General features: G+C 44.5%; 1 protein-coding gene across 1 annotated transcript; it reads left to right on the forward strand.

The window, feature by feature from the left end:
• Nucleotides 1–55: 55 nt before the first annotated feature.
• Nucleotides 56–13,360, forward strand: creb3l4 (cAMP responsive element binding protein 3-like 4). The gene is made up of 10 exons (XM_078252012.1): nucleotides 56–291; nucleotides 2,856–2,999; nucleotides 3,416–3,677; nucleotides 6,443–6,567; nucleotides 7,205–7,294; nucleotides 8,157–8,263; nucleotides 8,658–8,726; nucleotides 11,132–11,216; nucleotides 11,792–11,885; nucleotides 12,815–13,360. Exons 2-10 carry the CDS (start codon nucleotides 2,859–2,861, stop codon nucleotides 13,102–13,104), a joined length of 1,263 nt encoding a protein of 420 aa, XP_078108138.1. The 5' UTR covers nucleotides 56–291; nucleotides 2,856–2,858; the 3' UTR covers nucleotides 13,105–13,360.
• The last annotated feature ends 8,847 nt before the right edge of the window (nucleotides 13,361–22,207 follow it).

Here is a 22,207-nt window from a genome sequence, read left to right on the forward strand (position 1 = left end):
CCAGTCCAGTTGGTGGCGGTAATATACCTTTCAACCGCCAATAAACCACACAGACAGAAGCTAGAGAGGAGGAAGACGCCGACTTGTTGTGCAGGCTGGACCTGGACCTGGACCCGGACCCTGACGCGGAGCTGCCAGCTGGTCTCTTTATTCCCTGTAAGAACCGACAGAAAGCAGCGGGTTGAAGCGGTTCGTGTTGTCCGTGCTGCAGCCGCGGAGGGGCCGCTGTGTGATGAACAAGCCGACGGACTGAAGTCTTCGGAAAGAAACACAGACAGCTGTCAGCGCACAGTGAGTAGCTTTACATTACTGTAGGTCCGGCTGCTCCAGGATCAGGCCTGAGCACTGACACGCAACCAACAACTCTCAATACTCACATATTTTACTACTCTTTTTATTATTTATCTGTATTTGTATATATTTCTTATTTTTTTATATCATTCTTGTTGTGTACGTGTCCTACAAAGTTGACTTGACTAACTGTTGGTAATAGTAGACATACCACCAGTGGTGGAATGTAACTATTTAGTCCAAGTACTGTAGGCTACTTCAGTATAAATGTTGAGGCACTTGTACTTTACTTGAGTCTTTTCTTTTCGTGCTACTTTCTACTTCTATTCAGCTACATTTCAGAGAGAAATATTGTAAATGTACTTCGTTACATACCACCAGTGGTGGAATGCAAGTGAATCTGTTTTGTGTGCAGACAAGAGTCAAGACTCAAGTAAAGTACAAGTACCTCAACTTTTGGACTTAAGTGTACTCGAGTACATGTACTTAGTTACATTCCACCACTGCTGTTTATTACACTAATAGCCTACCATTATATCTGTGATAAGGTAATACAAGCCGACATGTGATCATGTTTTAACCTTAACGTTTGGCCTCGGGAGCTTTCGGAGAGAGCTCGATTCACTCAGGTAGCTGAAAAACAAAACTTCCATTTTAATGTTGAAAATGGAGAGAGGAAAACTGGAAACACGTTTAACAGCTTATCAGGTTTCTATTCAGTAGGGTGGGTGTGTGTGTGTGTGTGTGTGTGTGTGTGTGTTTACTATATTCGTGGGGTCCAAAAAATCGGGAATACAGTATACTTGTGGGGTCCGGACAGCTTTGTGGGGCCAAAATGCTGGACCCACAACTTTAAAGGGGTGTTTGAGGGTTAAGACTTGATTTTAGGATTAGGGTTAGAATGAGGTTCTGGTTAGGGTGAGGGTAAGGGTTAAGGTTAGGCATTTAGTTGTGATGGTTATGGTTAGGGTAAGGGGCTAGGGAATGCATTATGTCAATGACGGGTCCCCACAAAGATAGTGAAACGCTGTGTTTATGGGTGTGTTTATGGGTGTGTTTATGGGTGTGTATGTACCAGGATATCCTCCTCCTGTGTTTCAGGAGCTATTCTACTGTGTGTTGTGTGTTCCCTCTCTCTGACTTTCACGACTCAGCTGTTTCTGCAGGTGTGTGTCTGGATTATTAGACAAACACTAGGACCCTTGTTGAAAAAGCCCCTGACATTAACATCATAATTAATGAACTATCATTTACTTTTTTAGATGTCTATATAAAGCTCCTTTCAATTCACAAAAAGCAAAGTGTTTTCCGTTGAGAGCAACGACTGAAAACAAGATAAGAAGATGATAAAGAAGAAGATAAAGAAGAGCAGGCAACAGTCAAAGCTTTGTAATCCGATAGATATAAACAACGATAACGTAATGATAACTCAAGATTAAGTCAAGAAAGATTTTATTGGTAGAATGAGCAGCAGAGACGTTTGCATCATCACAACCACATAGTCCAGGGATACATTCATAGACGAGTGATGCAAGAATCTTAAAGTTGATCCTAAAACTAAATGTTAATTAACACTATTTATTTTATTTTTGACATTTTCTGACGTTTGTGTCCCTTTTTTCAGTGTTTTTGTCATTTCTATCGACATTTTTTCACTAATACCAACTTATTACCACTAGTTTTACACTTATTTTTGGAATACATCGTCAATACATTTCATTCATAGGAAATGATACCTAATAACATTTCAGAAAAAAGTGACAAACGTCAAAAGTGACACAAATTTCAAAAAATGTCATTAGAAAAGTGACAAATGTCAGAAAAAAGTGACAAATGAAAAATAAAATTCAAAAGGCTCAGAAAAAGTCGACAAATGTTGAAAAAAACTGACAAAAACATCGGGGAAAGGCACAAAAGTGTCAAAAGACGACCAAAACATTGATAAAGGTTTTTCATTTAAAATTTTGACTCAGAAAAACAAAGTTGCAGGTCTGTTTTAACCTAAAGGGGTGATAGACTGGTTATATACGGTATTTCACGCTGTCCCTTAAGGTCTCCTAATAGGGTATGTAACATTGGTTGGGCTGAAAATGTCTCTTTTGCTGTTTTTTTGGCCCTAATGCTACCCTGTTAAATGGGACTGGACTGAAACGAGAGCTTTTCTGCCATATATGGTCTGCTCGTGAATATGTAGATGAGCTGCACGCTGATTGGTTGAGCTTAGCACGCACACACACAGAGAGACACACACATACACGTTCCCCTCTGTGCCCATGTCTCCGCCACCACACACACACACACCCTTTTCTCCTCAGTGGCAGCTTTCTTCACACTGTCCGTTAACGTTCCGTTTAACGTAACTACTTTTAGCTTTGTTGAGATTCGCCCGTTTTCAGCAGCAGTTTCAAGTTGTGAGATTGACAAGCGGTCCTGACGTGAATGTAGCCTTTTACAGAGGCCCGTGTACTACCTCCATTAAAACTGACTTGAGAGTGAATGTCCTGGGCTCCATAGTTGCTGGTGTGGTGCAGCGTGACAACACCGGTTGTGTGATGTTTTTTCAGGCCATGGATGCAGAGAACGGCGAGCTGTTTGTGGGCGGCGTGGCGGCAAACGGCTGGCAGCTCGACACTCCTTTCTCCTGCTCCGACCTCGTGTTCAGCGGCTCGGCGAAACCCCTGCAGGACTGGGCGGTGGACCCCGACTGCGTGAGTCTGTCATGAGGAGTAGGGCTGCAGCTAAGTTTATATCGACGACGTTTCATTTTCAGGGTCGCTCCGGTGTTGCCGGAAATTATAAAAACTTTATAAAACCAGCGTTCTTTTCACTGTTAGTCTCGTTTGCTGTTACAGGTCATTTATGTTGAAAATTTCTATTCTATTAGGAGTAACCCCTTGGAAGTGTATAATACTGTATCATCTGCATAAAGCTGAACACAACATCCAGAGCAGATTGATGGAAGGTCATTAACAAAAATTAGAAAAGAGAAGTGGACCAAGAGTTAAACCTTGAGGGACACCTCGTTGCTGAATTAATATATGATCATTTATGATCATTGTATGAAAAATGACAGAGCTTCAGAAACATATTAGATGTTAAAGTCAACCCTGTGACTCTGTCGCAGACGCTGAATGACAGCGAATCAGAGGACATCCTTCACGGCGTCGACCCAAACGAGGTGTTCCCCAGCGGGCTGACTGCAGACTCCTCGTCCGAGAGCGACAGCGGCATCTCAGAGGACCCCGTTGCCGAGAGGAGTCCCTCCACTGCGGTGACCGCAGCGACCCCGCAGCCGGCGACCGTGTACCAGGTGGTTTATGACATCAGCGGCCTCGGCGGCGTGAAGACGGAACCGGGACTGGAGAACGTCATCTCCATAGAGCTCGGTGAGTCCGTCACGCTGCCTGTTTATTTGCCTGTTCCATTTTATAGATGTAATATGTAACTTTTGCGCATTAAAATCAGGGCTGCACAATATCTTGTTTTTTTTTTTAATCGTCGTGATATCAACTGGCGCAATATACACATCGCGAAAGACACTTTTTTGTGTTAGTTGAAAGAAAATATCTGCAGAAAACTGCACTTTAAAATGTAACTGATGTTCTTTTTTTTAGCACTGCCTTTTATATTCAATTCAGTGTTCAATTTGGTCAAAAAAAGAAAGTTGGAAATGATTTCCTTTCTTTTGTTTTACATTCAACAAGCAGTTTGCTGTATTTTAGCAGAAAACTGAAAGCAGCAGAAAGGAGTCACCTTTAAAGACTATTATTATGCTTTTTATTTGGGATTTTTCCCGTATCTAGTGTGTTATAAAGTTTTTTGTTTCTGTAATTCAATCAGAGACTTCATTTAAGAGTGAAATGAGTTTAATGAACACGGTGCATAATAGGTTGATATGTTAGAGTCTTTGGTGATTGGACTCCATCGCAACGTTAAATTATAAGGGGTATAGAGGCCGTGGATATATAGGAATATCCCCCCCTGATGGAGTCCAGACACTGGAGGTGATGAAGGGATAAAGGAAGCCTGAAGATCTGGATGGATGTGATGTGCAGCGGGGCGGCTGAAAGGAACCCTGGGTGCTGGGAACGATTTAGCCTGAAATGACAACAGCAGCAGAGCGGAGAACAGATTGAAAGTTTGAATGCAACAATGCGATAGCTCATGTGGCAAATCTGGTTGGTTTAACTGAAAGGGCCCTGTCTGGCAACCGGCGCAGCGCCAAGCCCGACGCAAGTGTCTTTGCTAGTTCGCAGTTGCAGTTTCCTGTCCAGCGCCCACGTCGTGGCTAACCCTAACCCTAAATAGCAAATGCACCTGCGCCCATCTGTGCGCCCATGGGCGTGCTGGTCTTACAGGGAGGTGTGTTCAGGTGCATTCTGGGTGTGCTGGTCTTATAGGGAGGTGTGTTCAGGTGCATTCTGGGCGTATTGCTATCTTGAGGCAGTGGGAAGTGATGGCACCATTGACCAACAAAAACCTGGTCTAAAGTCAATAACGCAGCATTTCATTGTTATTTTAACAGAGCATTAGTAAAATGCTCCTAGGCTCGTGCACAGCGCGCGCACACTATGCTTGTTACACACACAGGAACGCACAGCAGCACACACACATGCAGAAGATTACAAATACAAATATTACGGTGCAAATCCTCCATCATAATAGCAATGCTCCAAGGTCCAAACGCGCCTGGCTTTTAAAGGGAATGGGAGATGATCTCTGATTGGTTTCTCATGTTACGCCCAAAACACACCTATGAGTTAATGAAGACACTAAGTACAACCCTTTTGAACCACACGCCCGGCGCACGGACCCTTTTTTTCCGCCGTCAAACTAGCAAAACTGGATTTGGACACGCCCTAAACGCAGCTGCGCCATGCGCAGAAGTATAGAAGTACGGTGGCCCTGAAGTGCAAACCGTATGGAAGTCTTCCTGAAAGGATTCACGCTGAGCTTCATTAGATGTATGAAGGACAAAAAAAATATGTTCTTTGAACATAGAAGCATGTAAACCTATTCTATGAGACGCCAAGAGTACAAATATGAAAGTATAATAGTTGAATAATAAGCGAGAAAAAATGAAGACCGTAGAAAAGAGGAAGGCAGGACCATTTTATTTATATAGCACATTTCAGCAGCAGTGCAATTGAAAGTGCTTTACATAAAACATTAAAACACAGTTGGAAATTAATACAAAATTAAAAACTGATAGAATTCAGGAATACATTCACAATGTATTAAAAAAAGGCAACGTCAAAAAGAAAGGTCTTCAGCCTTGATTTAAAAGAGCTGAGAGTTGGTGCCGACCTACAATTTACTGGGAGTTTGTTCCAGATATGTGGAGCATAAAAACTGAACGCTGCTTCCCCCTTTTTTGGTTCTGATTCTGGGGACAACAAGCAGACCTGTCCCAAATGAGAGGTCTGGGGGGTTCATAGTTCACAGGCATATCAGAAATGTATTTTGGCCCTAAACCGTTTTTAGTGATTTATAAACCAGCAGAAGTATTTTGAAATCAGTTCTTTGAGGCACTGGAAGCCAGTGTAGAGACCTCAGAACTGGAGTGATGTGATCCACTCTCTTGGTCTTAGTGAGGACTCGAGCAGCAGCGTTCTGAATCAGCTGCAGCTGTCTGATTTTCTTTTTAGGGAGACCTGTAAAGACACCGTTACAGTAGTCAAGTCTACTGAAGATAAAGGCATGGACAAGTTTTTCCAAATCCTGCTGAGACATAAGTCCTTTAACCCGAAGGAAGGAAGGAAGGAAGGAAGGCAAGAACATGTTGAAAATAGTGACAAAAAGTGACTTACACGTACCCCCTGCAGTCCTCCAAAGTACCCCTAGGGGTACACGTACCCCCATTTGAGAACCACTGTTCTATACTGTATGTTGTCGTGTACTTGCGTTATCCCAAATGTTTTCCAACAGTGTTTAAACCCAGAGAAATCATCATTCTATTGTCATTCTATTCGAGGTAACGCTCCGTTACATTTGGCGTCCTGTCCCCTGTGGTTTGTTGCATTACACCTTTATCTGCACTGTAGACCGAGCTCTGTTGTGACAAACACGTAATACCCGTTCAGTTTCCAACACACAGGACATCTTTTGGCAGTGCAGCAGTAACCGTGATGTCACTTCCTGTCCCTTGCAGGTGAGTGGAGCTCCCAGATGATGTTTTCAGACTCGTGCGTCGTGAACGAGCTTCCCGTGGTGTCTGCGGCTCGCCTCGACGGCCGTCTGACCACCAGCGACCCTGCCAGCCCCGACGCTCACCTGGTGAGACTTTTACCTTATTTTTATTTTTCATTTTTAGACAACATACAAATCGGACATCACCGTCATCACCACCCACCCAGACAAAAATCAAGATGATGACACAGTAACTACAATATTCATCAAAAAAGTAACAAAATAGACCAAATAAACCATAAACCAAATAAACAAATGTATAAATGACACCATCAGCCCATCATACACATCATTCAATCTGACACACACACACACACACACACACACACACACACACTGCCACCCTAGCCATCTCACAAACCCACTCCTGGACCTGATTGTGATTGGTTTAAAGAAATGCCAATAAACCAGAGCACGTTTTTCTCCCGTCCCAGAATGCTGTGTGGACTAGCCAGACCCTTCCTCCGCAGCGCTGTGGAGGAAGGTCTGGCAAAGCGAGACTAGAGGTCAAGGCACCCCTTTGACCACCCTCACCAGTGGATGCTTTAGTTCGTCTAGTTTCATGGGATACCAACCTCTTCAGTCCAGCTTTAAAACGGATGGTGCTACAGCCTCTTAAAGACAGTGATGAAAGAGCCGGCGGTCTGCAGGCCTCAGGCAGTTAACGCTGACGGTCAGAGTTGAGGTTTGACCTGGAGGACTGACTCTTCTTCTACTGTTGCAGCTGTCCCCGGAGCTGCAGCTGACGGAGGAGGAACAGAAGCTGCTGACGCAGGAAGGAGTTTCTCTGCCCAACAACCTTCCTCTCACCAAGGTCAGACTGCTGAAACTCTCCACATCCACTCACACAGCCGACATTAACATAAACTCAGAAGCTGTTTCTGTCCCTGAAACGCTTTTAGGAAGGGTGTGTGTGTGTGTGTGTGTGTGTGTTCGTGTTCGTCTTTAACTATATTTGTGGGGTCCAAAAACCTGGAATACAGTATACTTGTTGGGTCCGTGTAGCTTTGTGGGGCCAAAATGCTGGACCCCCCAAGTTTAAAGGTCTGTTTGAGGGTTAAGACTTGGTTTTAGGATTAGGGTTAGAATGAGGTTCTGGTTAGGGTGAGGGTAAGGGTTAAGGTTAGGCATTTAGTGGTGATGGTTAAGATTAGGGTAAGGGGCTAGGGAATGCATTATGTCAATGACGGGTCCCCACAAAGATAGTGTGTGTGTGTGTGTCACCGCATAATGAGGGACACAAAGCAGCTACTGCATAAAAGTAATGAGTAACTACCCATCTACCAATCAGGAACTTTGCAGAGATAAAAGGATAACTTGTTCATAAAGTAATAATCTGGAAGATTTTCTTGTAAATAGATGTCTGTTGAGCCTGTGGTCTACTGATGAAAGCCCTGAAGCCTGATTTATGGTTCTGCGTTGAGTCTGCGGCGTAGGTACACATAGATACGGACCCTACTTAGCCTGATGTGCAACTCTCCAGAAATGTAACTACCCAGCGTGGCGACGAAGACCGTCTGTGATCGAACAAAGAAAAGGGAGACGACTACAGACAAAAACACACCTTCATATCGCTTATCGGTACAGGCGCCGCCAAAGAGAAGGAAACGGAGATCTTCCAGATTGTAACTTTGAACGAGGAGCCCTTCATACCATGACTGAACCTTTTGTTGCAGGCGGAGGAGAGAATCCTGAAGAGAGTTCGGAGGAAAATCCGCAACAAGCAGTCGGCTCAGGACAGCCGGCGCAGGAGGAAGGAGTACATAGACGGGCTGGAGGGCAGGTACGCCGGGGGGAGCTCTTGATGTCCCTACAACTGAAAATGAACACGTTTTGGATGTTTTTGTTGCTATTTTTCTGACGCTTTTGAGTGTGTGTGCACTTGCGAGTGTGTGACTCTGTGTGTGTGTGTGTGTGTGAGACACTGTGACTGTGTGTGTGTGTGTGTGTGTGTGTGTGTGTGTGTGTGTGTGTGTGTGTGTGTGTGAGACACTGTGTGTGTGTGTGTGTGAGACACACTGTGTGTGTGTGTGTGTGTGTGTAAGAGACACTATGACTGTGTGTGTGTGTGTGTGACACACTGTAACTGTGTGTGTGTGTGTGTGTGTGTGAGACACTGTAACTGTGTGTGAGACACTGTAACTGGGTGTGTGTGTGTGTGTGTGTGTGTGTAACAGGGCGGCAGCTTGCTCAGCACAGAACAAGGAGCTGCAGAGGACCGTGGAGCAGCTGGAGAAACACAACATGTACGGCCACATTTCTTATTGATTGTTGACAGTTTAGCGATAGATGAGGAATCTGGATCCATGTAGGGAACTGACGAGTCACAGATTAGTTTTGTCTGTGTTGTGTCAGCGTTTTAGACCAGTGGTTCGCAAACGGACCCCCTCAGACAGACTTTTTGCCTTTTACATGTTTTATTACAGAAAGTGTATGAAACCATGACATAAAAAGTCACACATTCTGTCATTGTGTAGCTTATGGATGGGGGTACAGAGAAAATGATTCCCCATCTTGCTGCGGACCAGCGGAACCCCCTCAAGGACCCCTTTGGGGTTCGCAGTCCCCACTTTGGGAACCACTGTTTTCAGACAGTCAGATCAACCAGAAGTGTTTCTAGCAGCGGAGGGCGCTGTTGTCTTCTTCTGACATTGTTGATAATGATCTAAGTCTCTGCAGCATCACTTCAGACTGATGCTGACAGTCTGGGCCCGTATTTATCAAGCTTCTCAAAGGGCCTTTTTAGTCCTAGTGCTGAGAATTCACGAAATGTACTCAAACTTAAAGGTCCCATAGCTCTAGTGGCTGTAATTCTGCACCAAGGCAGAATTTCGGTAAAGAGACATCAGATACAGTATTAGGGGACCACTAAGGCCTATATAAAAGACTTCAGATACAGTATTAGGGGACCACTAAGGTCTATATAAAAGAGACTTCAGATACAGTATTAGAGGACCACTAAGGTCTATATAAAAGAGACTTCAGATACAGTATTAGGGGACCACTAAGGTCTATATAAAAGAGACTTCAGATACAGTATTAGGGGACCACTAAGGTCTATATAAAAGAGACTTCAGATACAGTATTAGGGGGACCACTAAGGTCTATATAAAAGAGACTTCAGATACAGTATTAGGGGACCACTAAGGTCTATATAAAAGAGACTTCAGATACAGTATTAGGGGACCACTAAGGCCTATATAAAAGAGGCTTCAGATACAGTATTAGGGGACCACTAAGGTCTATATAAAAGAGACTTCAGATACAGTATTAGGGGACCACTAAGGTCTATATAAAAGAGACTTCAGATACAGTATTAGGGGACCACTAAGGTCTATATAAAAGAGACTTCAGATACAGTATTAGGGGACCACTAAGGTCTATATAAAAGAGACTTCAGATACAGTATTAGGGGACCACTGAGGTCTATATAAAAGAGACTTCAGATACAGTATTAGGGGACCACTAAGGTCTATATAAAGAGACTTCAGATACAGTATTAGGGGACCACTAAGGTCTATATAAAAGAGACTTCAGATACAGTATTAGGGGACCACTAAGGTCTATATAAAAGAGACTTCAGATACAGTATTAGGGGACCACTAAGGTCTATATAAAAGAGACTTCAGATACAGTATTAGGGGGACCACTAAGGTCTATATAAAAGAGACTTCAGATACAGTATTAGGGGGACCACTAAGGTCTATATAAAAGAGACTTCAGATACAGTATTAGGGGACCACTAAGGTCTATATAAAGAGACTTCAGATACAGTATTAGGGGACCACTAAGGTCTATATAAAAGAGACTTCAGATACAGTATTAGGGGACCACTAAGGTCTATATAAAAGAGACTTCAGATACAGTATTAGGGGACCACTAAGGTCTATATAAAAGAGACTTCAGATACAGTATTAGGGGACCACTAAGGTCTATATAAAAGCATCCAAAGAGCAGCATGTCATGGGACCTTTAAGTATAAAGGCTAGTTATCAAATTGTTAAAGAACTACTCTTATTCTCTTGTGTTGTCTTCACGTCGACCGTGCAACTTTGTATTTTCTGGGTCGAAATTTCAACATTTTGTGGATTTCATTCAAAATTTTTTTACACGTTTTTTGCTGTTTAATCTGATGTTTTTTCTCTCTCACTTTTTTCCAATTTTTTTTGTCACTTTTTTTTAAGCAAGTTTTTGTCACCTTTTGCAGTGTTTTTGATGGTTTTTTTGTCACTTTTTCTGATTTGTTCTGGTCACTTTTTTTCAGCGTTTTTGTAGCTTTTTCCAACATTTGTCACTTTTTTCAACGTTCTTTTGTCGTAGTTCTGATAGTAGATAATAGATACGTTTTCCACATTTGCCCCGAGGACAACAGGAGGGTTAAGTGCAGCTTTGAGCCAAGAATTATTTTACTCTTGAGTCAATTCTTAGCATTGTTCCTGTGAGTCATTCTCAAACCGGATTAGTCGGCTTATTTAGTTAAGTTACATTTCAGTTTATGGCAGAAAGTTTAGTTTTGAACTGGGGTATTTATATCATTCTGGGTTATATGTGATGCAAACAGGAACACTTGAAGGAATCGAGGTAGCTCGACTTTAGATAATGAAAGTAGACGTGTGTGTTGACGCGTGTTGGTTGTGATCCGGCTGTTCAGGTCTCTGCTGAGTCAGCTGCGACAGCTTCAGTCTCTGATCAAACAGACGGTCAGCAAAGGAGCCCAGACCAGCACCTGCTTACTGGTAGGAAACTGTCAGTCTGTCTGTGTCTCTCTCTGTCTGTGCCTGTCTCTCTCTCTGTCTGTCTCTCTCTGTGTGTGTCTCTCTCTCTCTGTCTGTGCCTGTGTGTGTCGCTCTCGCTCTCTCTCTCTCTCTCTCTCTGTCTCTCTCTCTGTCTCTCTCTCTGTCTCTCTCTCTGTCTCTGTCTCTCTCTCGTCTGTCTCTTTCTGTCTCTGTGTGTGTGTGTCTCTCTCTGTCTGTCTGTCTCTCTCTCTGTGTCTGTCCCGTCCATCATGTTTCATTTTGGTTAAAATAAGGTAAAATATTTACCGTCTTAGGTGCATGATGCCTGTTTTTAACTTGTCTTTGCTTGCAGCGGATTTTGAGGCACTATGTGTAGGGCTGGATTTAAATAATGGATTTCTCCAAAGAAAATCTTTTTCTTGATAAGTTTATCACACTGCGCCATATAGTGGGGGGGGTTGTGGGGGCATAGAAAGCTGTGCATAACTGTAGAATGAACTTTCATCTGGGATTTCTTGTGAAATGCAATTTTTATATATATATATATATGAGATAAAGTGTGTTTGTGTCCTCAGATCATCCTGGTGTCTCTGGGTCTGATCATCCTGCCGAGCTTCAGTCCGTTCAGCCGCAGCACGTCTGCAGACGACGACTACAGACCCACAGGAGGTCAGTCCCTCCCCGCATCACTTCCTGTCGCTTGTATAGCGACTCGTTCAGAGTTACAGACCGTCGCTGAAGTTATATAACATCGGGGACTTTTTTTTTTTAAGGCCTTGTTTTTTCTTTTTTTTTTTTTAAAACACTGTCGCTCGACAATGTGACGTAAAAATGACGTAGATCTCGCTGGCGCACCAGGATTTAAAGTGCGCGGCCAGAGGTCGTGCACCACTCTATTTTTTTCAGCAGCGCACGACAAAGAGGAAACGGGAAGCATGGACGAGTTCAAGGGTAACCGGACGCCAGGACTCAGAGTGACTGCAAGTCTCTCTTGTTAACTTAAGGGTTAAGGGTTAAGATGAGCTCTTTTATGGTGAATAAAAGGCTTGATCTGACGAAGTAGCTCATCCAATCGTGCAGACATTCTGAAGTATTCAAAGGGCTTCTCTCCGTCTGTCATCCTCATTCGTTTCACGAGGATATTGAACTCACCATATTTATGTCCGGCGTTTATTCCAAGGACGAACATTCCACCTTCTTTTTCTTCGTTTCTTTGCAAGCAGGCTCCAAAGCAGCTGTTCTTCCTCCTCCATTGACTCCAATATCATCTTAGCCACTGTTGACATTGACGTCAATGCTGCTGCTGCCAGTTCTGCCCTTGTTTACCTTTTTCCTCCTTCTTCTAGTCCGTAGAAATAGCAAAGTCGGTAGCCTTTCCTCATTAGCGCCACCTCTGGTCAGGAGAAGACTGCAACTAGTGTCGCCACCACCACGCGGGAGTATAAACAGTTACGGCGCTCCCATGACGTCACACTGTCACGCGACAGGTCGGGAATGGCGAGTATAATGAACGCTTTAGACTGGGGGAATCAGACGATATGAAGCTGACAAATATTCAGACATTTAAATACAAATAATATATGCTTCAATCTTTCCAGTTATTTCCAGAAACATCCTGACAGACCCGTCCGCCTCCCAGCCGACAGCGGACAACGCCGACGCTCTGGCTGTGCCGCCCGACTCCTCGTCCCCGCCCTCTGACCTCGGCCAATCAGGACCTCCGGATGGCACCACAGGCTTCGATGGGACGGCTCAGGAGGGGAGCCAATCTGGGAACAGCTCGGCTCTCGTTGCCGGGGAGACGGAGCCGCTGGCGCTCGGTCTGAGGGCGGCAGCGGGGAAAGGAAGCCGAAATCCCGCCAAACCTGCACATGCCGACGAGATGTAGACAGACGCTTTCAACCACTATGACTGGACTTCATGTTCGACGTCTCGCTCAAAGGCTACATTTACATTGCTACGTTTTGGTTTAAAAACGCTACGTTTCCCCCTCTCATTCCCCCTGCTCTGGCGTTTCCCCCTCTCATTCCCCCTGCTCTACGTTTCCCCCTCTCATTCCCCCTGCTCTACGTTTCCCCCTCTCATTCCCCCTGCTCTACGTTTCCCCCTCTCATTCCCCCTGCTCTGGCGTTCCCCCCTCTCATTCCCCCCTGCTCTGCGTTTCCCCCTCTCATTCCCCCCTGCTCTGGTGTTTCCCCCCCCTCTCATTCCCCCCTGCTCTGGCGTTTCCTCCCTCTCATTCCCCCCTGCTCTGGTGTTTCCCCCCTCTCATTCCCCCCTGCTCTGGCGTTTCCCCCTCTCATTCCCCCTGCTCTATCGTTTTCCCCCTCTCATTCCTCCTGCTCTGGCGTCTCCACCTCTCTCATTCCTCCTGCTCTGGTGTCTCCACCTCTCTCATTCCTCCTGCTCTGGCGTCTCCACCTCTCTCATTCCTCCTGCTCTGGTGTCTCCACCTCTCTCATTCCTCCTGCTCTGGTGTCTCCACCTCTCTCATTCCCCCTGCTCTGGCGTCTCCACCTCTCTCATTCCCCTGCTCTGGCGTCTCCACCTCTCTCATTCCCCCCTGCTCTGGCGTCTCCCCCCCTCTCATTCCCTCCCTGCTCTGGCGTTTCCCCCTCTCATTCCCCCTGCTCTGGCGTCTCCCCCTCTCATTCCCCCTGCTCTGGTGTTTCCTCCTCTCATTCCCCCTGCTCTACGTTTCCCCCTCTCATTCCCCCTGCTCTGGTGTCTCCCCCTCTCATTCCCCCTGCTCTACGTTTCCCCCTCTCATTCCCCCTGCTCTACGTTTCCCCCTGCTCTGGTGTCCCCCCCCTCTCATTCCCCCTGCTCTGGCGTTTCCTCCTCTCATTCCCCCTGCTCTACGTTTCCCCCTGCTCTGGCGTTTCCCCCTCTCATCCCCCCTGCTCTGGCGTTTCCCCCTCTCATTCCCCCTGCTCTATCGTTTCCCCCTCTCATTCCCCCTGCTCTATCGTTTCCACCTCTCTCATTCCCCCTGCTCTGGCGTCTCCACCTCTCTCATTCCTCCTGCTCTGGCGTCTCCACCTCTCTCATTCCTCCTGCTCTGGTGTCTCCTCCTCTCTCATTCCCCCTGCTCTGGCGTTTCCTCCTCTCATTCCCCCTGCTCTGGTGTTTCCCCCTCTCATTCCCCCTGCTCTGGCGTTTCCGAGCCCCTAAACTGGAGACATTTGGAAACTCTTCTGACCCGTTTTGGTTTGGAATCTTTGGGTTGTGTTTCAGTCTCAACAGCCCCAAACGGAGACGTTTGGCAGCACCGACACTGACGCCAACGTTTCTCCTCCTGATTGGGTCTTATCGGTCAAGACGTCTCGTTCTCTGAGACTTAAAGCTACTAACGTTACCATAGCAACTACCAGAAGGGGGCGGAGTCTCCACGCTGCCTCCTGTTTATGCCCAGTATACCAGGATGTTGATGAGATATTTTGGTTTTGGGCGTGTTAGTCTAGACAGAGATTAGTTCTTCTACTGGAGATAAAAACACTTGGTACATGCAGATCCGCTTTTGGCTCAACGATTAAAAACCAAAACGTAAAATGTAAATGTCACCAAAGTCATAACCAGCAAACAACACAAACATTTTCAATAATTTCAATTTCTGAAACACACACATTTGGACTCAAACCAACAATAAAACCTTCACTTAGTCTTTGTTTAAAGTCTGAGCTTGAAGAAATAGTTTGACATTTTAGGAAATACGCTAACTCGTCTTGTTCAGAGTTGGACAAGAAATTTGGTTCTTCTCATGTCTGTACGGTCAATGAGTAGCTACTGCCAGCAGCCAGTTAGCTTAGCTTAGCACAAAGACTGGAAACAGATGGAAACTGTTAGCCTGGCTCTGCCCAAAAGGGAACACAAGCCGCCTGCCAGCATCTCTAAAGCTCTCTGATTTACATGTTATATCTTGTTTTGGTTTATCTGCTCAATGACCAGCTCTGAACTCAAAAAGAACATTCCTGGTACTGTTCAGCCTGGTTTTTATTCTCATAAACTTTGCACTCATCATTGTAGAGATTCGGGAAATACGGATGGAAAAGTTTACCTAAAGTTTCCCAAACTTTTACAGAATATCAGATATATCAATAACTGTAAATGTAAGGGTAAAGCTAAGGAGTGTATTTTTGTTAACTTATCTTTTGTTTTATCCAGAGGAGGCGTGTTTTTCTGCTTCACGTTAATATCCCAACCCAGTCTCACGGCAGTTCGTGAAATGGTCACGTTATTTAATCTATTGATTGGTGTACACGGACACGTTTATCTCATTTATTTCGTGGTGGCCAGCACGTTTTTTAAACTAATGTATTTCAATGGGAAGCATCTTTCGTAATCACAGCACGACTACGGTAGCGAGTCGGTAGAAATGCCGAAAATCCGTGTAGGAAGGTTGGTTGGGGAGGTGGATGGGTCAAACAATACAGGACTTTCACCCAGGAGACCGGGGATCGTGTCCCCTAAACCCAACCTCTGTATAGATGCCTCCCAAAAACGAGATAAACGTGTCCGTGTACACAAATCAGTAGATTAAAAATGACGTGACCATTTCACCAACTGCCGTGAGACCGTGTTGCATATCCAGTTCAGTTACTTTATTTTGTAAATAATGATGGACTCATTTTTTTTTCTGACGGACGAATTTGTTGAGTCTATTTCTAAAGGTTTTTCTATTTCAAACAAAAGTCAAAAGTCCTTCTGGATTAATGAATTGATTGGGTTTTTTTTGGGTTGGATTTATTTATTAGGTTCCCTTGGAGTTACAGGGCTGCTTCAGCCTTTACTGGACCCAAGATAAGATCAGTTAAAAGCATTCATAACATTATTATATTTATGAATTTGCAGCGGAGTGCCGCCTTTCTGTCCAACAGCTTTGGTATGTTTGTCATTCATCCGCTCACATGCTTTATGTCTCATCATTACTTTATTAAAAGGGAACAATCAATGGAGACTGTATCTGATTTATTTATTATAAACTCATGTGAACCACGACTGTTAGGTTTACATATGAGCAGTAGGCTACAAACATACTTCTACCACTGTGTGTGTGTGTGTGTGTGTGTGTGTGTGTGTACACTTACCGGTATAAGAATCTACTCAAGTAAAAGTGAAATGTATTTTATTTAAAATAGTAATAGTATCTTTTAAAAAGTGAGTGGAGATATACTGTATGTATGTTTTTGTGTCTAAGTGACTGATGGGAACAACAATCTTTGACATTGGTCCAGTATTAAGCGGCATTGCAGAGAAACAAGCTACAATGTGAGTTAAAAGGACAACTGTCCAGCTTGTATTTACCTTCACAAAAGTGCTCGTTTAGGCGCTGACAGGCTCAGATTAATATGCTAAGTGTCTGACAACATTATGGAAAGGACTTCTAAGGAGGTCGACCTTTCTGTTAAAGCGTAAGATCCTTTTTTTAAAGATAAAAACATCGGGAAATTGCGTTCGCTAAACCCACCAGACTCCATGTAAATAAACAGTAATTTTGGCAGCGTAAAACACACTTCATTCAAAGTCAACAGAAACAAAATAAAACCATGAAAAGTCGTTTTTCCACTTTTCCAACCAACACAGCTCTAGTTTTGGTTGAAATAAACACATAGTTTACCGATTTACATGTAAAAAGATGTTTTGCTCTAAACACGCTAAAAGTACTGCTTTTTCAAATGGAGTCTGGTGGGTTTAGCGCTAGCGACTTCAGAGCTGTTTCTGGTTAAGCAGAAAGGTCTCAAAGAGGTTTTAAAGGTCTATCTCTGTAGGAATCCTTCCCATTATGTTGTCAGACACTTAAATATTAATCTGAGCCTATCAATGGCAAAACGAGCACTTTTGTGAAGGTAAATACAAGCTGGACAATTGTCCTATTAACTCACATTGTAGCTTGTTTCACCACTGCCGACTGCAGCGATGTCGCTTAATACTGGACCAATGTCAAAGATTGTTGTTCCCATCAGTCACACAAAAACAGGAAAATAGGGTCCAGGTTTAAAAAAAAAAAACGGTAGTTACCCTTTAAGGGCACAGAGCCAAAAAAGCAAAAAACAAAACAAAAAAAATGACCCAAAAAACACTCCCATAGGTTGTTTGTTCGAGCAGAAATACGACCTATATTTAGGTTTATAGTGGCGGTGCCCTCTAGTGGCCGTAGTAGTTATGACAGGAGCAAAGCAGGAAGTAATGTGACGTAATAAAGCATAAGAGCGCCAAAGTAAAAGTAACAAACTCTTTGCGTGCCTTATTGCGTGTCTCGCTGTAGACATCACTGAGAAGTCAAGACAGCCAAAATCACCGTAAACCTGGCTGTTTTATTTTGAAATGTGTTTATTTTGGTAAAATATCCGGCTGCACTGTGGTCATCCTGTACGTGATTGCCTGCCTGACTTGACACACACGCACGCGTATCGCCTAAAAATAGAGGACACGCCAAAACTATCGCTGCCCCGGTGTGGTCGGACAGATTGGATAACGTGGGCGCCGGAATAAAACACCTGCGGTGTGTTTTGGGTGTAAGGTATATACCTGCAAACTTTGGAAAGCCAAACAGTTCAAATACACGTGATTTCTCACACGTAAACGGCACAATAACACTTAACAACACAATAACAACACATAAATACACTAACAACACGTAAACAACACTAACACGTAAACAATGCGTTGATTTTTCACACGTGGACAACAAGTAGACAACACGTTAACAACACATAAGTTAAGTGGCCCAATGGCTCAACACGTGAAATTAATGCGTAAACAACGCGTTGTCTATGTGTTGTTAATGTGTTGTTAACGTGTTGTTTACGTGTGAGAAATCACGTGTATTTGAACGGTTTGGCTTTCCATACTCTGGTGCCGCCACTGCTGGTCTATGCGTACGCCTTGTTAAACAGCTAGTATGTCTGGGCCATGAGAGGGTTGGAACAAACAAGCTTCATCTTGAGATGGTTTGCAGGACACATTTTGTCCCCGTTAGTTTTACAACAAACTGTTAAAAACACGTTTAATTCACAGACCTCTCCACACACAGGATCTATGGGTAAAAAACTCATCCGGTTCCCAGTTAGATTAGAAATGGAAATCAGACCTGCTGAGCCTTCGTTAGTTAGTCAGTCAGAGCGGCAGTCGTGTTCCTCTGCACATGGGGAGCTTCTCCAATATTTACATCCCTCTCTCTGTTGAATAATTGACAAAAACCTGAAGGGGGTCGTTCCACTTCCTGTTGAAATGGCAGCGAGACACAGAGGAGTCATGCTGCTGATTAAAGATGGCTGGATGATACACAGATATTAGATAAATAATGCCCACATATTGTTGAAAATACAATGCTTGACAGACTTGATGATGTATTAATGCTTTATCAGTCTCCTTGAATAACATATAATGACATATAAACATAATAATTTATACTTAATTAATCCCATAAGGGGAAATTACAATGTTGTTATTACACACATTACACACAGGCCTGAATTACACACACATGCTCAGCCCCTAATGAAAAGTTGATAGCAGTTAAGCTAGGGTGGTCCGGGGGCATGCCCCTGTAAGATTAAGTCAAATTATTTATTTTTTGACAGTTAAAAATAAGAAAGTGTCTGGTAGGGAGGTAGCGGTGCTCAAGCCGTTACGGCAGGCTATTAATAGCACACTTTAAAAACTCGTGTAGGCTACTCCTATTCTACATTTGCCTACAGTTAGCAATTTTGTCTAACGTTGCACAACAAAATTGGACTCCGTGGTGAATAAGCTAGGCTAATTCAGATATGATTGCCATCATTGTGATCAGGGAATCACAGATTGGTTCCACAAATACTACACCTGTAGCCTACTTAACGTGTTCATTCGATTAGATTTAATTTTCACTCCATTAGACATACATTTTCAGTGGTTGAAAGTAGCCACACTCTGACGACTGTTCCCCAAAGTTATCTGCGCAGACTGAAGAGTAGGCTGAGGCGCCCTCGTTCAGGGAATCGCAGACAGGCTGTTGACTTTAGGCTACAACTGAGCTGAGCCTGTCGTCATTTATCCTATTCCATCGCTAAAATCAGGTTTGTAGAAGTAATAACGTTTGAGCACTAAACGATTTCACAAAATCACAATGATAAGGACTTTATTTTTCACCCCTAAAAATAGCCTAGCGCCGCCTATGGAGAGGTGTCAGAGTGAGGGGGCTGCCCATGGAAAGGCGCTCCGGGCAGTTGGGGGTTTGGTGCCTTACTCAAGAGCACCTTGGCAGTGCTCAGGAGGTGAACTGGCACCTCTCCAGCTACCAGTCCACCACCATACTTTGGTCTGTATAGGGACTTGAACCAGCGACCGTCCGGTTCCCAACCCAACTCCCTTCTGACTGAAATGTAAACATGCAGCAGTGATAAAACAGCCTGGCCGAAGCAAATTAGTTTATTTTCTCCTGATATGTCCGTCTGAAAAATGCCGTTTTAGTGTCAGAATGTTCTGGAGATGTGGCTTGGGAGGAATGGGTCCAATATTTACGGGGCAAAAGAATCGGTCATAATCTACATGTCTATGTTCACTTCTGCCGTTGGGATCAATACACTCAGGATGTCCTGCTGGCCTCCTGAAGACATGACACAGAGACAGGAAGTTACTCTGAATTTGGGGCGTCTCGCTTCTAAACCATCTGTGGTGAAAGTTCTGTGCTTGTTTGGCGCTCTTAAGGCCCGGACACACAGAGCCGATAATCGGCCGTTGGACAGTCTGGCGAGGTCAGTGACTGGAGTCTGTTCGGTGTGTATCGTGCCGTCGTCCGTCCGAGGGGCCGTCGTCCTTCATTTTGGCCGATTTGACATGTATAATCGGGGCGGGCACTGCCGGTAGTCGGACTCAAATGACCCATCTGATTGGTGGAGTGCTAACCCGGAAACGGGGAGCGGAATGAGCGTGACTAGAGTCGCCGTCGCAATATAAAATAAATCCCAATGTTAAACGAATATTCTATAAAGCTGCTCTAAGCAATGTCACGTGTTTTTTAGGCTTCAACATTTTTTGTCACATACAGCAAACATCTCTGCTGCCTGTCCCCTGAACACACTGTAAAAAACATCTCCTCACTATCTGCTAGCTGCCTGTCCCCTGAACACACTGTAAAAAACATCTCCTCACTATCTGCTAGCTGCCTGTCCCCTGAACACACTGTAAAAAAACATCTCCTCACTATCTGCTAGCTGCCTGTCCCCTGAACACACTGTAAAAACATCTCCTCACTATCTGCTAGCTGCCTGTCCCCTGAACACACTGTAAAAAAACATCTCCTCACTATCTGCTAGCTGCCTGTCCCCTGAACACACTGTAAAAAACATCTCCTCACTATCTGCTAGCTGCCTGTCCCATGAACACACTGTAAAAAACGTAGTCTCAGTAGACAGCCCAGGCTCCACAAACAGCAACAAAAACAAACTGCGCCAACCTGCACCAATAAACATAACAAACAGTGTTCCAGCCAATAACCGACAAGAAGGATTTGGGGGGGGGTGGGGGTTGGGGGGTTAGTGCACGGGATGAGGAGGAGGGAGGGGCAAGCTAGTCTCTGTTTTGTTTGACAATACTTCGAACGTCAACAAGAAGTGACATCACCCAACATCGCTTAGAGCACCTTTAACATTAAAAGGGACTAAACATATTTAAAAAGTCTAAAATACTTTCTGACTTACTTGCCCTTGAGATTAAAAACTACATATACCATTAAAAATGTGTAAATAAGTGCTAGGTTTAAAAGTGCTTAAAAAGTAATAGCGTCACACAATAAATAACCTTAGGGTTAGGGTTAGGTGTCTTGAAGTCAACGTCTTAAAACACCATCGAGCCACTTTGTCACACCACTTCCTGCTTTGCTCTCGTAATGATAACTACGGCCACCAGAGGGCGCTGTTGCTATAAATGTAAAACGTAGAAGTAATTGCTGCTTGAACAAACGACCTATGGGAGCGTTTTTTCACCGAACTCAAACTGAAGGAGGAAAAAGAACTTAAAACCAGAAACTTTCATGGGAACAGGTGGGATGGAGACATCCTCAACATGTCCAGTGATTTTATTTTCTAAGAGCTTGTTGTCGGACTCAGAGCTATCAACTGTGGCTGGAGGTAATTTGAAAGACACTGACAGTTGTTATTAGTGTCACTGAGGACGTTGCAGCAACATGCAGGGGCTGATATAGAGGAATGTGTGGGGAAGGTGTTGCCATGGTAGTGGCAGCTCTGCACTGATTACCTGCAGACATCCAGAGACCTGTGAGTCATACACAAACTCTCTATCATCTCTGTGGGACCATAGGGCTGTGGGAACATTGGGCTGTGGGAACATTGGGCTGTGGGAACATTGGGCTGTGGGAACATAGGGCTGTGGGACCATTGGGCTGTGGGACCATTGGGCTGTGGGACCATAGGGCTGTGGGACCATTGGGCTGTGGGAACATAGGGCTGTGGGAACATTGGGCTGTGGGAACATAGGGCTGTGGGACCATAGGGCTGTGGGAACATTGGGCTGTGGGAACATTGGGCTGTGGGAACATAGGGCTGTGGGAACATTGGGCTGTGGGACCATAGGGCTGTGGGACCATTGGGCTGTGGGAACATTGGGCTGTGGGAACATAGGGCTGTGGGACCATTGGGCTGTGGGAACATTGGGCTGTGGGAACATAGGGCTGTGGGATCATAGGGCTGTGGACCATAGGGCTGTGAGACCATTGGGACACTTGGTCAGGTGCCTTTGGCGTTTGTTTTGACGCTAAAAGTCTCCTTTAGCGCCCATCAGTCACACAAAAACACAAAAACAGGAATATGTAGTAAAGGGAAAAGCCCCCAAAAAATAATCTTTAAAAAAAAGTACTGATTATTTACATTTACTGACCTTTGTCGATCTGAAATGAAGACAGATTCAGCTGCTGTGTGGCTTATTTCTCGCTCAAAATGCCATCACCAAACCCACCAGACTCCATGTAAATAATCAGGACTTTTATCATCGTA

Source organism: Sander vitreus, chromosome 6 (assembly GCF_031162955.1).
Source record: "Sander vitreus isolate 19-12246 chromosome 6, sanVit1, whole genome shotgun sequence".
NCBI lineage: Eukaryota > Metazoa > Chordata > Actinopteri > Perciformes > Percidae > Sander > Sander vitreus.